The 17,381-nt window shown below is 49.8% G+C and overlaps 1 protein-coding gene across 4 annotated transcripts in view; it reads left to right on the top strand.

Moving 5' to 3' along the window:
* Window positions 1-17,111, top strand: part of PSEN2 (presenilin 2) — a 32,027-nt gene extending 14,916 nt beyond the window's left edge. For 3 of the 4 annotated variants that reach the window (XM_036277531.1, XM_036277533.1, XM_036277532.1), the window contains exons 3-11: window positions 4,127-4,341; window positions 6,004-6,145; window positions 7,961-8,028; window positions 8,660-8,880; window positions 9,807-9,905; window positions 13,102-13,185; window positions 13,534-13,635; window positions 15,026-15,144; window positions 16,390-17,111. In XM_036277531.1, the coding sequence (XP_036133424.1) occupies window positions 4,127-4,341; window positions 6,004-6,145; window positions 7,961-8,028; window positions 8,660-8,880; window positions 9,807-9,905; window positions 13,102-13,185; window positions 13,534-13,635; window positions 15,026-15,144; window positions 16,390-16,545 (1,206 nt within the window). In that variant the 3' untranslated portion in view covers window positions 16,546-17,111. The remainder of the gene's footprint in view (window positions 1-4,126; window positions 4,342-6,003; window positions 6,146-7,960; window positions 8,029-8,659; window positions 8,881-9,806; window positions 9,906-13,101; window positions 13,186-13,533; window positions 13,636-15,025; window positions 15,145-16,389) is intronic. The other variant, XM_036277534.1, reaches the window with a different exon arrangement.
* Window positions 17,112-17,381: the final 270 nt, after the last annotated feature.

The following is a 17,381-nucleotide window of genomic DNA, read 5'->3' as shown; positions in this document are numbered from 1 at the left end:
ATATTTCAACATAATAAAGGCCATTTATGACAAACCTACAGCCAACATCATACTCAATGGGCAAAAACTAAAAGCATTTCCCTTAAGAACAGGAACAAGACAGGGATGCCCACTTTCACCACTCTTATTTAACATAGTACTGGAAGTCTTAGCCACAGCAGTCGGATAAGAAGAAAAAATAAAAAGGATCCAAATTGGAAAGAAAGAAGTGAAACTGTCATTATTTGCAGATGACATGATATTGTACATACAAAACCCTAAAGACTCCATCAAAAAACTGTTTGATTTAATAAATAAATTCAGCAAAGTAGCAGGATACAAAATCAACATCTAGAAATCACTGCCATTTTTATACACGCAGAAAGACAAACTAAAAAAAAAAAAAAATCCCATTTACCATTGCAACAAAAAAATTAAGATGCCTACGAATAGCCCTGGCCGGTTTGGCTCAGCGGTTAGAGCGTCAGCCTGTGGCCCAGAGAGACCTGGGTTCGGTTCCCGCTAAGGGCACGTACCTCAGTTGCAGTTTGTCCCCGGCCCTGGTTGGGTCGTGAGGGTGGCAACCACTCGATGTGTCCCTTTCACGTTGATGTTTCTCTCTCTCTCTCTCTCTCTCCCCCCACTCTATCTGAACAAAATATCAAAAATATATATATAACCTACAAACAAACTTAACCAAAGAAGTAAAGGACCCGTTCACAGAAAACTATAGGACATTGAAAAAGAAAATAAAAGAAGATATAAAAAAAAAGTGCAAGCATATACCTTGTTCATGGATTGGAAGAATTAACACCATTAAAATGTCCATACTACCCAAAGCATTCTATAGATTCAATTCAATACCCCATTAAAATACCAATGACAGCCCTGGCCTGTTTGGCTCAGCGGTTAGAGCGTCGGCCTGCGGTCCGGAGAGACCCGGGTTCGGTTCCCGCTAAGGGCACGTACTTCGGTTGCAGTTTGTCCCCGGCCCTGGTTGGTCGTGCGGGTGGCAGCCACTCGATGTGTCCCTTCACGTCGATGTTTCTCCCTCTCTCTCCCTCCCACTCTATCTGTACAAAAAATGGAAAAATATCCTCGGGTGAGGATAAAAAAAAAAAAAAAAAATACCAATGACATACAACAAACACTCCAAAGTTTATATGGAACCAAAAAAGATCCCGAATGGCCACAACAATCTTGAAAAAGAAGAACAAAGTAGAAGAGATCACAATACCAAATATCAGGTTGTACTACAAAGCCATTGTAATCAAAATGGCCTGGTACTGGCACAAGAACAGGCATATAGATCAATGGAACAGACCAGAGAACCCAGAAATTGACCCAAGACATTATGCTCAATTAATATTTGACAAAGGTGGCAAGAGCATATAATGGAGTAAAGTTAGCCTCTTTAATAAATGGTGTTGGGAAAATTGGACAGCTACATGCAAAAAAATGAAACTAGACCACCAACTTACACCATACACAAGAATAAACTTAAAATGGATAAAGGACTTAAATGTGACTCGTGAATTCTTAAAAATCCTAGAAGAGGTAGGCAATAAAATTTGAGAAATCACACACAGCAGAATTTTCACTGATATAACGCCTAAGGCAAGAGAAACAAAGGAAAAAATACATGGGACTGCATCAAACTAAAAAGCTTCTGCACAGCAAAAGAAACAGGTATCAAAATGGAAAGGGAACCGACTATCTGGGAGAACATAATTTCCAATGATATATCAGATAAGGGGTTAATTTCCAAAATATATAGAGTACTCATACAACTCAGCAAAAGGAAGACAAAGAATCCAATTAAAAAATGGGCAGAGGACCTAAATAGACACCTCTCCAAATAGGACATACAGATGGCCAAGAGACATATGAAAAAATGTTCAACGTCACTCATCATCAGAGAGATACAAATTAAAATGACTATGAGGTATGGCTGGCATTAACAAATCATCAAACAACAAGTGCTGGCAAGGGTGTGGAGAAAAGGGGACTCTAGGACACTGCTGGTGGGAATGCAGACTGGTGCAGCCACTATGGGAAATAATATGGTGTTTCCTCAAAAAATTAAAAATGGAACTGCAATTTGACCCAGTGATCCAACTTCTAGGAATATATCCCAAGAAGCCTGAAACACCAATCAGAAAGAATATATGCACTTCTATGTTCATAGCAGCACTATTTACAATTGCTAAGATCTGGAAACAGCCCAAGTGTCCATCAATAGATGAGTGGATAAAAAATCTATGGTACATATACACAATGGAGTACTATGCAGCTGTAAGAAAGAAAGATCTCTTATCCTTTGAGATGACATGGAGGGACCTGGCAAGTATTATGCTAAGTGAAATAAGCCAGTCAGAGAAAGACAAGTATCATATGATCTCATTTGTGGAATATAATGAACAAAGTAAGATGGACAAATTAGACCCAGAGACAAAGAAGTAGGATTCAGACTGACAAAGCCCAGCGGGGGGCTTAAACCAAAGAACTTACGCATATAAGCATAACCAATGGACATAGACAAAAATGCAGGCGCGGGGCAGGAATGGGAGGAGTGTGTCAGTGGGGGAAAAAGGAGAAACATCTGTAACAAAAATAAGTAAGTAAAAAAACAGCACTAATCCTATTTATAAGGGTTTCACTCTCATGACCTAATCACCTCCCAAAGGCCCAACTTCCTAATACCAGCACATTGGGGTTAACTTTCAAGATACTAATTTTGGAGGGACAAATATTCAGTTCATAGCAGAAGGTGGGTTGCACTGTGATCTTATCCCTGCAACCTGTAGGGCAGGAGATTATAACATGAAGTGGAGGATGTACTTTGGAGAGTGACCTCGCCAAGCCCTCCCTCCCCTCAGGGCAAAACACAACTGAATTAGCCTGAATCTCACTAGAGTATTTAAAAACCTTTCCATTTGTAATTGTTTTCTTCCAGCCAGCCTTAATTCCTTCCCCCTTGCTAAAATTGCAGAAAATTTTTTTCTGTGGTTTTTCTGTGCTCTGAACAAGATCTCACCAGCTGAAAGCCACTGTACAGCCACTCCTTAGCCTTTTCTTGCTGGTTTCTTCATCTTTCTTCTTGCTACTTTAATCCTCACCAGAGGATCTTTTCCACTGATTTTCAGATAGAGTGGAAGGGAGGGCAGAAGAGAGAGAGAAACATCAATGTGAGAGAGACACATTGATTGGTTGCCTCCCTCATGACCTCAGACCAGGGTCAGGGATTGAACCTGCAACCCAGGTCAAGAGTATATGCCCTTGACCAGGAATTGAACCTGTGACCCTTTGGGCTCTAACCACTGAGAAAACCAGCCAGGGCACAATTGTCATTTTTTATTTTTGTTTCATTCGGCTTTGCGTTTAGCTGTTAATATAATTACCAAAGCAGCTAATGACCCTGCATAGCCACAATTCCAAAACAGAAATTCTTGCGGATTCATCTGTGCCAGCATCTGGCAGACGTTGCCCCCTCTTTTGCTGCTTGCTCATTTGTGATCTCCCAACTTTCCGTAGTACAGATCCTCCCAGATGCTTGATACCTGGTTAGCCTCTCTGGTTCAGAGCTGCAAATTTGCATGCTTAATTTTGGGGGGCAAACGTTCAAAGTAATTTCTTCCTCTGCAAATTCCCAGTGACTTATTTATAATCAAAGGAAGTCCCTATGTGTGCTGACCATTCTAGTTTGTGACTTGTCAACCCAAAATGTTCACTCTCTGGGTTCCTCCTATCACCTGGCCTGACTCCACCCGAATCAGTGTGGCCATGTGAGCAGAACTGAGGGGTATCCTGATTCCATGTACTACGGTAGGGGAGAGCTCTGTAGACATGCTCCAAACCCATTAGCCAGGGGCCCGCAGACCACTTTCTTCTGTGGCAGCCGTGGTCTCCCTTTCTGTGTCTGTGGTGGTTAGTACCAACTCTAAATCTCTAGTTGTCATAAACTTTTCAAGTGTCCTAGGATTTCCAACACTCCCACGTCTAAACTATAGCTTGTAGACTGGTTTGTACATCTGGAAAGCAACAAACTTCTTGTTTTCCCTTCCAAAATACCCATGCACTGAGTTGTAGGCCACCCTTGGGAGTTATTCCATGGCCCTTACAGTGTTTTGTTTTGTTTTTCCCACAGAGAAGCCAGGATCATGAGGAGGACCACGAGGAGGACCCTGACCGCTATGTCTGCAGTGGGGTCCCTGGGCGGCTGCCGGGGCTGGAGGAGGAGCTGACCCTCAAATATGGGGCAAAACACGTGATCATGCTCTTTGTGCCTGTCACACTGTGTATGGTCGTGGTGGTGGCCACCATCAAATCCGTGCGCTTCTACACGGAGAAGAATGGACAGCTGTGAGTTGGGGGCCCTGGCAGGGTGGGGAGCAAGGCTAGGTCAGGTGCTTGTGGCCTCCTCTGGCCACTATACCTGCAGCTCCCTGCCAGCGGCAGTAAGGAGCCGGGACAGAGTCCACACCCTGGTCTTGGCACATTCCTAACCTCTCTTCTCCTCCGTTTCCTCATCTGAATAATGGATTTGGTAATAAGGTTACTAGGAGAATTAAGTGAGTTAATCAATGTAAAGGCTAGCACAGTGCCTGCCGCAGTGCTCTGCCCTGGCACGCTGGATTTTACTGCAGAAGGCATGTTCTTGCCAAATGGCATTGAGTTTGGTGTTCCAAATGCCAGGTCCCAGACACAGCTGTGCCAGCTGTCACTGCATGACCTCAAACACGTTGCTTCCTCTCTGGGCCTTTGTTCCCATGAATGTCAACTGGTATGGCTGGACCAGATTTCTCAGCTCACGTCCAGCCTTGTGAGGAAGATTATATTTATTTTAATAAAAAGAACGCATGCAGTGCTGGCCAGTTTGGCTCAGCAGTTAAAGTGTCGGCCTGCAGACCAGAGAGACCTGGATTCAATTCCTACTAAGGGCACGTGCCTCCATTGTGGTTTGTCCCCGGCCACGGTTGGGGTTGTGTGAGTGGCAACCAGTCAATGTGTCTTTCTCACATCGATGTTTCTCTCTCTCTCTCTTCCTCCTGCTCTATCTGAAGATAAATGCAAAAATGTCCTCTGGTGAGGATTAAAAAAAAAAAAGAACACAGGCAGGCAGAAGCAGCAGCATAGAAAAGTGAGAAGATTCCCCTCCCTCACCCCACTTCCCTGTGTTAATCACTGCCAAGGGCCTTCTCTAAACATTTTTTTGTAAGTTACACAGTTTTTGTTTTGTTTTTATTTCTTTTTTGATTTTTAGAGAGAGGAAGAGAAACATTGATGAGAGAGAACATCAATCAGCCCCCTCCTGCATGCCCCTCACTGGGGATCGGGCTCACAACCTGGGCATGTACCCTGACTGGGAATCGAACCTGTGACCTCTTGGTGCATGGGTCGACGCTCAGCCACTGAGCCACACCGGCTGGGCATGCTTTGTTTTGTTGTTAAAGAAAGGAGCAGAGAGAGAAGCCTTATCCTCAGGAAGTGAAGAGTCTGTTGGGGACTCAGAGTAGCACAGGTGAAAAGCATTGAGAGACCTTGAGCGCCCCGCAGGCAGGTGGCTTCCAGCAGTCCAGGTTGGACAGCGAGGCATCGGACTTGCTTCCTGAGTTGATTAGCTGGGTACGCAGCTGCTGGACTACATTGGGTGGGTTAGAAGTGGGGGCAGTCCTAGGCTGGATGGGGCTGATGGTAAAGGGGATGTGGGGAACTACCAGGTCTCCTTGGACCAGAGCAGAGTAGTGGGGTGGATACCTCCAGGGGAGGGTTTCATTGGTGTGGGGGTGGGAGGTCTTGGTGAAGTCATCTAAGCCCTTTCCCGCTGTACATTAGGCCCAGTCATCAGGCTGAGGTCAGGAGCCAGGAGATGGGTTGGAAGGCAGGGCAGCTGGTGAGGATGATTGACAGCACTCCAGCAGGGCAGGTATTCCCCGGGCACCTCCGCCAGAGGGCCAAGGCTCCTTCGGGGAGGGCACAGAACAGGCAGGAAGTGAACACCAAGGCCCTTGCCTTCTCCATCAGCATCTACACGCCATTCACCGAAGACACGCCCTCGGTGGGCCAGCGCCTCCTCAACTCCGTGCTCAACACCCTCATCATGATCAGTGTCATCGTGGTCATGACCATCTTCCTGGTTGTGCTCTACAAGTATCGCTGCTACAAGGTGAACGTTAGCCCTGCCCACCGTCTGCCTGTCCCCCCTCCTCCTCCCCCCGCCCACCTACCATGCAGTGCCTCATGCAGGGATCACTGGCTTAAAAAACAAGTCCCTTTTTTTCTGCAAAATAGACTCTGATTTTTGGCATTCTTACCACCCACTCCTGCCCCTACCATGGACGACCCGATGCTCTTGTCTTTTAAACGTACACAGAATCCCACATAACTGAGTTCCTAATCCTTGCAATGTTCAAATGTCACTTGTCATATTCAGAGTTAATTTTATTTTGCTTCTCCTTCTGAAGAAGTGAGATGTTCTATTTTAAGCTCCCTTTACCCCACACTTCCCCTACAAGTTTATTTTTATTTTCCCCATTTCCCTTTAGGCTAGGGATCTACAGGTGCTGTGATGGGGTCTTCTAATACTGGTTGGGGGCCCCTCTGTAGCTGTGCCCCAGGGGGTGGTAGAGGAGTGGAGTCCACCAGGCCCAAATCATGGGCATTGCCCCCAGAGATGCCATAAGCTTTTAGATCTGGGTTTCAGGTTTTCCTTCCACGGAGGGCTTTGAAGCCCTGAGGACTACAAGGAAGTTAAACTAGGCATTGCCTAATTTAAAACCGTCCATGCGGAGGCGTGTGCAGCACTTTGTATTCAGGCTGCCACCATCTATGGAGCAGGTAGAGGGAGATGAGGCGGCTCAGTCTAAAGAGACAAGCCCCCTCCCAACTGAGGGGTGAAAGTCAGGGTGAGCGATGGGAGGGACTGTCAGGAAGGGTCTGGGAGCTGAAGCTTATCAATAAATAATGACCTGTGTAAATGAACCCCAAAGTTTTAAGTTGGGGTGGGGAGGGCAGTGGATGGTGGGAAGCAGGGTAGAGGGCTGCTTGTCTGGATCAGAGGACACAGCGCAAATGAAAACCAGCTAGGGGCGTGGAGAGCTTGTGAAGCCAGCACTGCTGTGGTCAGCATGTGTCAGGTGACCAATTCTGGGACCGTCCAGTAAGGTTTACTTGAAGGTCTCATCACACTCACGCGATAGTAGTGGCCTTGGGCGGACAGGAGTGGCTGGGATAAAGAGTGTCAGCACATTTCAAAGGCAGCCTGCACAGCCTGACCAAGGCCACCAGTTTTACTCCTGCTAGACCAGGTCCTCCCTGAGACCCCCAGTGCCCCAAGCTGGGTCTGTCTGCAGGTGGGGAGACTGGACGGAGTGTCACTTGATGGCTGGCCAAGGGACTAGCTTAGGAACAGCCCTACCATCATCCTTGACCCTCCCAAGTTTGGCCAGGAGAAGAGGAGCATTTGTAGACTCTCGGGTGGGAAGGGACTCCCAGGGTTGACTGTTCAAAAGAAGCTTCCTCAAGAGCCTGCCCTGACCACTCTATCCAAATCAGCACCCTCATTTCCTGTGACTGTCCTGCCAATTTGTTTTCTTCGTAGCTCTTATCACTGCCTGTTACAAGTTTACCTCCTGTCCTCTCACTGTCCTCACACTGGAACGCAGCACACGTGGGCAGACGTGGCAGCTTTACCTCTAGAGCCCAGAATGTGCCTAGTGTGCAGGGGACACCCAGCACATCCTTTCTGCATGTAAAGTTCCAGGTGTTTCATTTCCTTCAGACACTTGCTGGGCGACCTTGAGAGAACTCCTTGAATTTCTGTGCCCTCTTTATCTGGAAAATGACCACCTTCGAACATAGTCACAAAGGATCCTAAGGAAGAAAGATGTTCAGGCTTGGGCATCAGTTCCAAGAACCTGAGGGCCTTGTGAGACGGGGCTTGGGGGCACCATGTGGTTATTCTGCCTGTTTCTGTTTCTAGTTCATCCATGGCTGGTTGATCATGTCCTCTCTGATGCTGCTGTTTCTCTTCACCTATATCTACCTCGGGTGAGTGGCAGCTGGTGAGCAGCAGGGTCCTCGGGGGCCCCATGGCACAAACAGCCATGAAGACCTGGCAGGGGAAGAGCACCCCTTGGGCTCCACACCCTCCCCAGTGTCTCTGCTCTGAGAGCCCAGGCCCGTCTTCCTGCAGGCCTGCTTTTGACGCAGGAGTGGGCCCCACAGTGGGCCACATGTCTCTGGTCCCTAATTTAAAACAAATAAGCAGAGCCGTCATGGATGAGACTCTGTGAACCCAAGGACAGGAGAACCCCTCAGATTTTACATTCTAAACTTCAGGCTGGGCCTGGGCTCTTCCTAGTTGATGGCAGAAGGGATCTCTATTGTCCTTGATTTGGGATATCAGCCTGACCCAGGGGCCCAAAGACACAGGAAGGAGAGGAGAAAACACTTTTCCCAGGACCTTCACCAAGGGCTAGGGTCCTTCCGAGTTGTGCCACCCCAAGAATGAGATGTGGGATTATTCCCCACCTGGTTCCAGTGGTTAGCTACAGGGCTCGTGGAAATGGGGAGGGGTATTAGTCAATGAAACCAGAAGCAGGAAAACCCAGGTTGGGACTTACGGCTGAGGAGCAGGGGGTGAATTGTGCCCCTGGCGGGCTTGACTGCGGCCCTGCAGGGAAGTGCTGAAGACCTACAACGTGGCCATGGACCACCCCACCCTGTTCCTGGTCGTCTGGAACTTCGGGGCGGTGGGCATGGTGTGCGTCCACTGGAAGGGCCCCCTGCTGCTACAGCAGGCCTACCTCATCATGATCAGCGCGCTCATGGCCTTGGTGTTCATCAAGTACCTCCCGGAGTGGTCTGCGTGGGTCATCCTGGGTGCCATCTCTGTGTATGGTGAGTGGGCATGGACGGGCCAAGAGACTGGTGGCGGGCAGTGGGGTCAGCATCCAGGGCCAAGTCCTCACTGCCATTCACCTGGCAGGTGCTGAAAAGGTCCCCTCCTCCCTCCTTGAGGGGCCTGCGTGGTCTCCCCTCTGAGAGAGTCAGCTTCGTAAAACATGTGGGGGCCCATAGACTCATGACTGTTGATGTGGTTTATTAATAATAGCAAATGTCGCCCTGGCCAGTTTTGCTCAATGGTTAGAGCATCGGCCCATGGACCGATGCGTCTTGGGTTCGATTCCGGTAAAGGGCACGTACCTTGGTTGCGATTGGATCCCTAGCCCTGGTTGGAGTTGTGCCGGAGGCAACCAGTAGATGTGTCTCTCTCACGTTCATGTTTCTCTTTCTCCCTCCCCCTCTCTTCCTCCCTCCCTCCTACTCTATCTGAAAATCAATGGGAAAATATCCTCAGGTGAAGATTAAAAAATAAGTAAATAATAATAATGGCAAATGTTTACTGAGCCCTCACACTGTTAAGCATTTGACAGACTGTCACTTGTTGGGCATGGATTGGGCACAGTACCTGTAAATAATCCAAAGCGTAAGCTGCTATTTTATTCGTGTTAGTGTGATTACCATCACCAGTCCTGTTTCTTCCATTCTAAGACCCAGAAAAGTAGGGCTCCAAGTTCAGCCTCTTTCCTGTTTGCAGTAGGCCCTCTTAGACCCCGCTCTGGGCTCCAGCCAGTGCAGACTCCAGAAACTGGCTGGAGACCTGCGGCTGGGTGACTGGACAGCAGGGCCCACCTTGAGAGCCTCACACTCAGGGCTCCGGGACAGGCTTGCCCCCTGCACTCCGGTGTTAGAGTGCTGGTTCCTCTCGGGAGGGGTGGGGGGGATTCTGGGGAATAAATGTCTTTTTAACTTTGTTTTCCCAGATCTCGTGGCTGTGCTGTGCCCCAAAGGGCCGCTGAGAATGCTGGTGGAGACTGCCCAGGAGAGAAATGAGCCCATTTTTCCTGCCCTGATATACTCATGTGAGTGGCCCTCGTGCCTCCTCCGGACGTGGGGTCAGAGGCCCGAGGTGGGAGCCCGGGGCAGCTTCCTGGCCATGGCTTTCAGAGTTGACTATGAGGGAGGAAGGAGGAGGAGGTGGCCCTGGTGATCCCAGGAGGTCGTTCCACCTTCCAGAGATGACAGCAGACAGTGTTTGCTGTTACACAGGATGAAGCTTGGAAAGCTAGAGCAGGAGGGGCCCCACAGCCTCGTTCCATCCGGCCTCCAGTGGCATGTGTGTGGTGGGCACAGGCTGTGCTGTGAGAGCCCATGGATACCCCCTCAACCCTCCAGGGGGCAAGGGACTTTGGAGAGGGGCTCTCCAGGACCGGAGTCTGGGGGAGCAGAGCCTGCCTACCTTTCAGTGGGCTTCCTGCACAGCTGCATGGCTGGTTGAAGGCGAGTCTCTGCAGGGAAGGCACTTGGGATGCTCCTGGGCTTAGGCCAGAGTGTAGGGGTTTGGATGTATGTATTCATTCAGCAGACATGTGTCAGATCCCCACTTTGTGGTGGGCACTGTGCTGGGCATTGGAGACACAGCTAGAGGCCAGGCCTATGTGGGCCCGGGCCTCCTGGAGTTCACACCCCTGTGGTTTTAATGCCCCCCTGTCTGTTGCTGGTGGCACTTAATCAGCTTGACTCTCTGGGGCTCAGCTGTCTGCAGGGTGCACTGGGAAACAGTTTATGGAACAGCTATTGAGTTCTGGATAATCTCTAACAAATGAAGACTCGAGTGTGAAAGCACACTCCAGGCATGTCCAAGGATGAGCCAAGACCACGTGTAGAAAGACTGAGATGGTGCCTGGACTTTGATTCACCATCTCTGCTCTGATGGAGCTTACTTCCTAGGAGGGGAGACAGACAGTAACTGAACAGACTAATACGTAAGTCAGGAGGGGGGTGATCTGTGGAAAGAGAAAGCAGTGTAAGAGACCTAAGGACTACAGGGTCAAAGGGGGCTGCTATTTTGCTTAAGGTGGTCAAGGAAGCCCTCTGTCTTAGGTGGCAGTTTACTGCCTTAGGAGAATCTGGGACCAGAATTCCAGGCTGAAGGAACAGCAGCAAATGCAAAGGCCCTGAGATGGGTGTGGGCCTGGTGTGCCCAGGGAGCACCCTGGGCCAGGCAAGGGGAGGGAAGGGAGGAGAGGGGAGGTCCTGCAGGGAGGCCCAGAGGGCCAAGGCCCTGCAGGCTGTGGTGAGGACTTGGCTCTTACTCCTCCGTGAGATGTGACTTCACTGGAAGATTTCGGACTGGCCTAACTTGACATTTTAATAGGACTATGCAGGTTGCTGTGTGGAGAACAAGTGTATTGGGTCAAGAGTAGAGTCAGGATGCCCGGCCATTGTGGTTCAGTGGATTGAGCATCATCCCATGGACTGAGAAGACCTGTTCAATTCGTAGTCAGGGCACATGCCTGGGTTGCGGGCGCGATCCCTGGTTGGGGGCATGCAGGAGGCAGTCGATTGATGTTTCTCTCTCACATCGATGTTTCTATCTCTCTCTTCTTTCCTCTCTCTCTAAAAAATCAATAAAATAGTACTTTAAAAAAAGAGAGTAGACGCAGTAGCCAGGGTTGTTCAGGGAGAATGAGTAACAACCCAGGAGAGGGGATGGGGTTTGGCCCGGGGGCAGCAGTAGAGAGGCCTTAGGATGTGGTTGGATTCTAGAGACATTTTATTTGTTTGTTTTTTAAATCCTCACCCAAGGATATGTTTCCATTGATTTTCAGGTAGAGTGGGAGGGAAGGAGGAAGGGAGAGAATGAGAGAGAGAAACATCGATGTGAGAGACACATCAATCGGCTGTCTTCTGCACAACCCCAACCAAGGCTGGAGATCGAACTGCAGCTAAGGCATGTGCCCTTGACTGGAATTGAACCCAAGGCTCTTTATTCCACAGGCTGATGCTCTGACCATTGAGCCAAATCGGCCAGGGCTCTGGAGGCATTTTAGAGGCAGAATTGGCAAGATTGGCCAGTGGTTGGGATATGACATGAAATAGTCAGGATTGATGTCAGTGCTTTGGGTCTGAGCAACAGAAAGGATGGAATTGGCAGTTGTTGAGAGCATTTGGGGGACATTCATCTGGAGAGCTGGAGATATGGGATGTGAGTTCAAGAGAGAGTTTCCAGGCCAGAGAGAGAAAACACAATTAGTGTCACATGATCCAGCTGCCATACTGCTGGACAAATACCCAAGAAAATTATAAGCAGGGTCTTGGACATATTTTTGTACAACCATGTTTGCAGCAGCATTATTTATAATAGCCAAGAACTGGAAGTAACCCAGGTGCCTATTGATGGATGAATGGATAAACAAAATGTGGTGTAGACACACAGTGGAACATTATTCGGCCTTAAAAAGAAAATTCTGATGTGCTACATGGATGAACCTTGAGGACATTATGCTAAGTGAATTAAGCCAGTCACAGAAAGATAAATACTGGAGCCCTGGCCGGTTTGGCTCAGCGGTCCAGAGAGACCCGGGTTCGGTTCCCGCTAAGGGCATGTACCTTGGCTGCAGTTTGTCCCCGGCCCTGGTTGGTTCGTGTGGGTGGCGGCCACTCGATGTGTCCCTTTCACGTCGATGTTTCTCTCTCTTCCTCTCTCTCCTTCCCGCTCTATCTGAGTAAAAAATGGAAAAATGTCCTCAGATGAGGATAAAAAAAAAAAAAAGATAAATACTGGAGACTCCACTTATATGAGGTATCTAGCGTAGTCAAACCGTAGAGACAGAAAGTGGAAGGCTGAGGGGAGAGGGAAATGGGGCTTGTTCCCTGGGTACAAAGTTGCAGTGTCAGAAGATGAAACAGCTCTGGAGAACTGTTTCACAGTAATGGGAATATACTCAACACTATTAAACAGCACACTTAAAATGGTTAAGATGATACATTTTATGTTACATGTTTTTTTACCACAATAAAATAAAGACAATTAGTTCATCAAGCTATTCACTGATATTATTACCATTGTTTTTATGAGGAGGCAAAAAAAAGACAGGAAAAGGCATTGTCTGCCCTCACCTGGTCAGTGAGTCTGGACCCCTCCCTCAGGGGCCTCCTAACAATTGGGCATAAGCAAATGCCATGGAACTGAGGGTCCTGTGCAGGCTTCTGGGGACACAGATTGGCCCACCTGCCTCTGAGGTCCTGGTGCATGACCCGTTTCTCCTTCCCCAGCTGCCATGGTGTGGACAGTGGGCATGGCCAAGCTGGATCCCTCCTCCCAGGGAGCCCTTCAGCTCCCCTACGACCCAGAGATGGGTGAGTGCCAGGGGGCTGGTAGCTTCTTGTCACTGGAGACAGCTCCTGTCCTGCACCCAGCTCAGGCTGGCCTGGCCTCTCCAGGAGACACGCGGTCTGGATGGGCCGAAGGGAAAACGAAGCCTACAGGCATCTTGGGGATCGAGTGAGGGTGGGACTCCAATCCTCTGCCTCGGTCCCATTCCTCTTATATGGACTGGAGAAGCTTGCTTGCGGTGTCAAGGCTGGTGGGTGAGGGCAGGGAAGCCTGAGCTCAAAAGAACCTTCTGACCGGACTTCTGTCTCTCTCCCTTGTCCTCTCCCCACCCCCATGCTGATGACGGCCGTCTCCTCTTACTGGACACCTAGAAGAAGACTCCTATGACAGTTTGGGGGAGCCTTCATACCCTGAAGTCTTTGAGCCCCCCCTACCTGGCTACCCAGGGGAGGAGCTGGAGGAAGAGGAGGAAAGTAAGGTGCCCGTGTCCAGATGGTCTGTGTGGGCCCGGGGTGGAGGGTGGAGATGGGGCCCCCTGAAGTCCAGGGGAGGGCGTGAGGGAAAAGTCCTTTCTCGTCAGAGGTGGGCTTACAGCAGTCAAGGAGCAACCTGCAAAGGTAGGGTTGTGTTGTGGGCCTGGGGACTTTCACATTCAAGATAAAGCATGTATTTAACAACGTTCATTGAGTCCCAGCTGTGTGCCTGCACTGCACTGCGGGGTGCCCGGCTCTGGTGGGACTCACATCTCACAGGGGTGGGCACTGATCTCAAACACTTTGAGTCGGGTCTGTGCAGGAGAATACGGGCTGTGGAGCACTAACGGGGTTCTTGACCAGGTGTCAGCTCAGAGAGTTGCCTGAGAAGTAACTTTTGAGCTTAGCTCCCAGAGGTTCAGCTGGGGACAGATACTGCCTTGACCAGGAAGAGGGACACGGGCCTGGAAGGGAGGCGGGTGTGGATGTATGAGGCAAGCAGTTCTTTTTTTTTTTTTTTTTTTTTTATACTCACCCGAGGACATTTTTCGATATTTTGTTCAGATAGAGTGGGAGGGAGAGAGAGAGAGAGAAACATCGATGTGAAAGCGACACATCGAGTGGTTGCCACCCACACGACCCAACCAGGGCTGGGGACAAACTGCAACCGAGGTACGCGCCCTTAGCAGGAACCGAACCCGGGTCTCTCCAGACCGCAGGCCGATGCTCTAACTGCTGAGCCAAACCGGCCAGGGCGAGGCAAGCAGTTCTTGATGCAGGCCGATTTTCACTGCCCGCAGCGAACAGAATTATCCTATGCAGGTGTCCAGCGACAACTGTACTGAAGGAAACAGACATGAAAGCATTCTAGAGGCTCTCATTTACTTTTCATTAAGAGATACGCTAATTACAAATACATTTATCAATTTTTAAGGGGAAAAGGTCTCCAGAGGACCTCTAGGTGTTGTACATGTTCTTACAAGTAGTGAAATTAAATTTCCTAAAAAATACTTACAATTCAAACTCAGCACTATGTTATACGACATCCCACCAACCCCAAACAATGCATTTTATTTGATTTTATATTAAAGTAAGCCAAGCACCAGTTTTACCTGACTTATCAAACATACCAGCTTTTCACTGACCAGATTGCAGGTCACTCAATCCACGGGTTCCCCTTTTCCTGTTGGCTAATGTCTTTCTGAGGCAGCCAGTCCTTGTCCCAGAGTCTAGATGAGGTGGGCTGGGAGGTGAAGCTACCTCATCTGGCCCCCTGAGTGCCTCGGGACTCTGTCCTCGGGGCCCCTGGCTGTCTGGCTGCTGTCCACCTTTGTGCTGCTCCGTCTTGGGACTTCTGAGATGATGGACTCACTCTGTCTTCCCCACACAGGGGGGGTGAAGCTTGGCCTTGGAGACTTCATCTTCTACAGCGTGCTGGTGGGCAAGGCAGCGGCCACGGGCAGCGGGGACTGGAATACCACGCTGGCCTGCTTTGTGGCCATCCTCATTGTAAGTGGGCAGGGAGGCCCTGGGTGCCTTCACTGGGGCCCAGGATCCCAGGAGAATTTTCAGATGCTGTGGTGTCTGAGAGAGGTAGAAGTGGTGGGGACTGGGTGGGGTTCCAAAATCCTCAACTTGAGACTGAGGCGTACAAGAGGTTTTGGGTGTCGACAAGACTCAGTGACGGTGCAAGGGAGGGGTGACCGCGGGCCTGTGATGCTACTGAGCATGCATGCCAGGGTAGCAGAGGCTTGGCCAGCTTTGTGCACTTGTGTCCTGACACCTGAGATTTATGGAAGAGGAAATAGTTTGAGGACCTTGCCTCTGGGCACAACACTAGTAAAGGACGAGCTATGATTTGAACTCGGGTCTCTGTCAGGCTGGGTGTGTTCCCCTTCATACCACCCACACACCATGGGGTTCTGAATCCCAGCAGTCTCCCAGGATTCGGGAGGGGAAGCCCATCATTTTGAGCCCTGGCAATGGAATTTGGAAGTCCCTGTAGTCATTTAATGTGGCCAGGTACGTGCACTGGGGGAAACAAACTATGATGACTGCTTCTCAGTGGCAGAGGCTCTGAGGGGGGACATACCCAGGCTTCTGCCCCTGTGAACCCTGGGCAACACGTGGCACATTAAGGCTGAGGTTCAGTTCTTTAGAGATTTTGTATCTGTCCACAGAAGGTATCCGATATGGGTAGTGGACCCCAGGCTCCTCCACCTCTGCATTGTCTGACCTGAAGCCCTGCTTCCTCCAAGGATAAAACAGGCACTCTGGTTCCTGGTCCCCACCCTGGACCACTGCCTGTATCTGCTGGGGCAGGGACAGAATGGGCACCTGCTTCCGAGGGGAGGAGTCACGTGGCATCGTTGATTCCCTTGGTGTCAGTTTCTAGACCCTCACTGGCATTTCAGTCAAGCCCATCCAACTCTCCTATAGATGTTTGTCCCCCGAGGGGGAGGCATGCTGCCTTCAGGTCATACGTGTCACTATGTAGCCAGGCAGGGAAGGTAGTCTGGTAGGGGTAGCACTATGTACAAGTCAGGAGGCCGCTTTCTGGTTCACCCGTTAATGTGCAGGGTGTTATGATGGGGGTGAGAACTCTGGCCCTCGGGCCCCTTGCAGAGCTGTTGAGAGGACCCAAGAAGGTGATGGGCGTGCAGGACTGTTGACCAACAAGTCCTTGACAAGCCCCTGAGCCCAGGACAGAGGCCATCACTAACTGCTCCGCTCCCCTCCCCTGGTGTCCCACAGGGCTTGTGTCTGACCCTCCTGCTGCTTGCCGTGTTCAAGAAAGCGCTGCCCGCCCTTCCCATCTCCATCACGTTTGGGCTCATCTTCTACTTCTCCACAGACAACCTGGTGCGCCCGTTCATGGACACCTTGGCCTCCCATCAGCTCTGCATCTGAAGGAACACACGGCTCGGCTGGGCGCTGTGGGAAATCGTAACGATGCAGTCGTATAGTTGTACACTCTAGTGCCATATATTTTTAAGACTCTTCTTTCCTTAGGAAAAAATAAAACAAGAATGGAAATGTACTGTGTTTACTTCGTGAAGAAGAACCAGCTTTTTGGTGCTAGTTCTGTCACCAGACCGTGGCTCACCCCTTCACGAGGCACTCACTTCACGACTAGAAACACAGGAAGCTGATCCAGATGAACGGAGGAAGGGTACGTGATGGGGGAGGGGCACGGAGAAGGCCACCTGCCACGCCTGCCAGCCTGGACTGTTCTGAGGGCCAAGATGAAGGAAGGTTGAGTATGTATCAGGACCAGGAGTTCATGCCAGGACAGCACCAAGAACCTGGGCATTCTGGCCTGAGGAGAAAAGCCGATTTTCTCTGCAAGGAACGTTCCCAGTGCTTTGTCTATGATATTTTATTACCTTTAGAAATCAAGTCCTAATCTTGTTACAGCAGTTCTGCTGAGAAGTGGCTTAATATTAATATCAATAAAAAGATGACTCCCAATGGAATATTGGAGTTTGGTGTGTTTGTCAGTGTTGGCCTCGTCCCTGCATCTCATGGCCACTCTTGGGATAATGGATCTCTGGGCACAGAAAGGAGATTCGCCCAGTTACAAAGGAGAGAGGCTTAACTGCCCCCTCCCCCATCTCTGCAATCATTTCTTTAGAAAGTTCCCTTCAGCAAAGGTGTGCAGAGAGCCCTGAGGCCTAGTAGTTGACAGCTTCGAGGTGCATCAGGCTGAGGGTGCCAAGCACACACAACGTGCTGGCTTCAACTGT

This window comes from Molossus molossus, unplaced genomic scaffold (genome assembly GCF_014108415.1).
Source record: "Molossus molossus isolate mMolMol1 unplaced genomic scaffold, mMolMol1.p scaffold_m16_p_23, whole genome shotgun sequence".
Classification (NCBI taxonomy): Eukaryota; Metazoa; Chordata; class Mammalia; order Chiroptera; family Molossidae; genus Molossus; species Molossus molossus.
The sequence above is the reverse complement of the archived record's forward strand: the minus strand, read 5'-3'. Positions and strand labels throughout refer to the sequence as shown.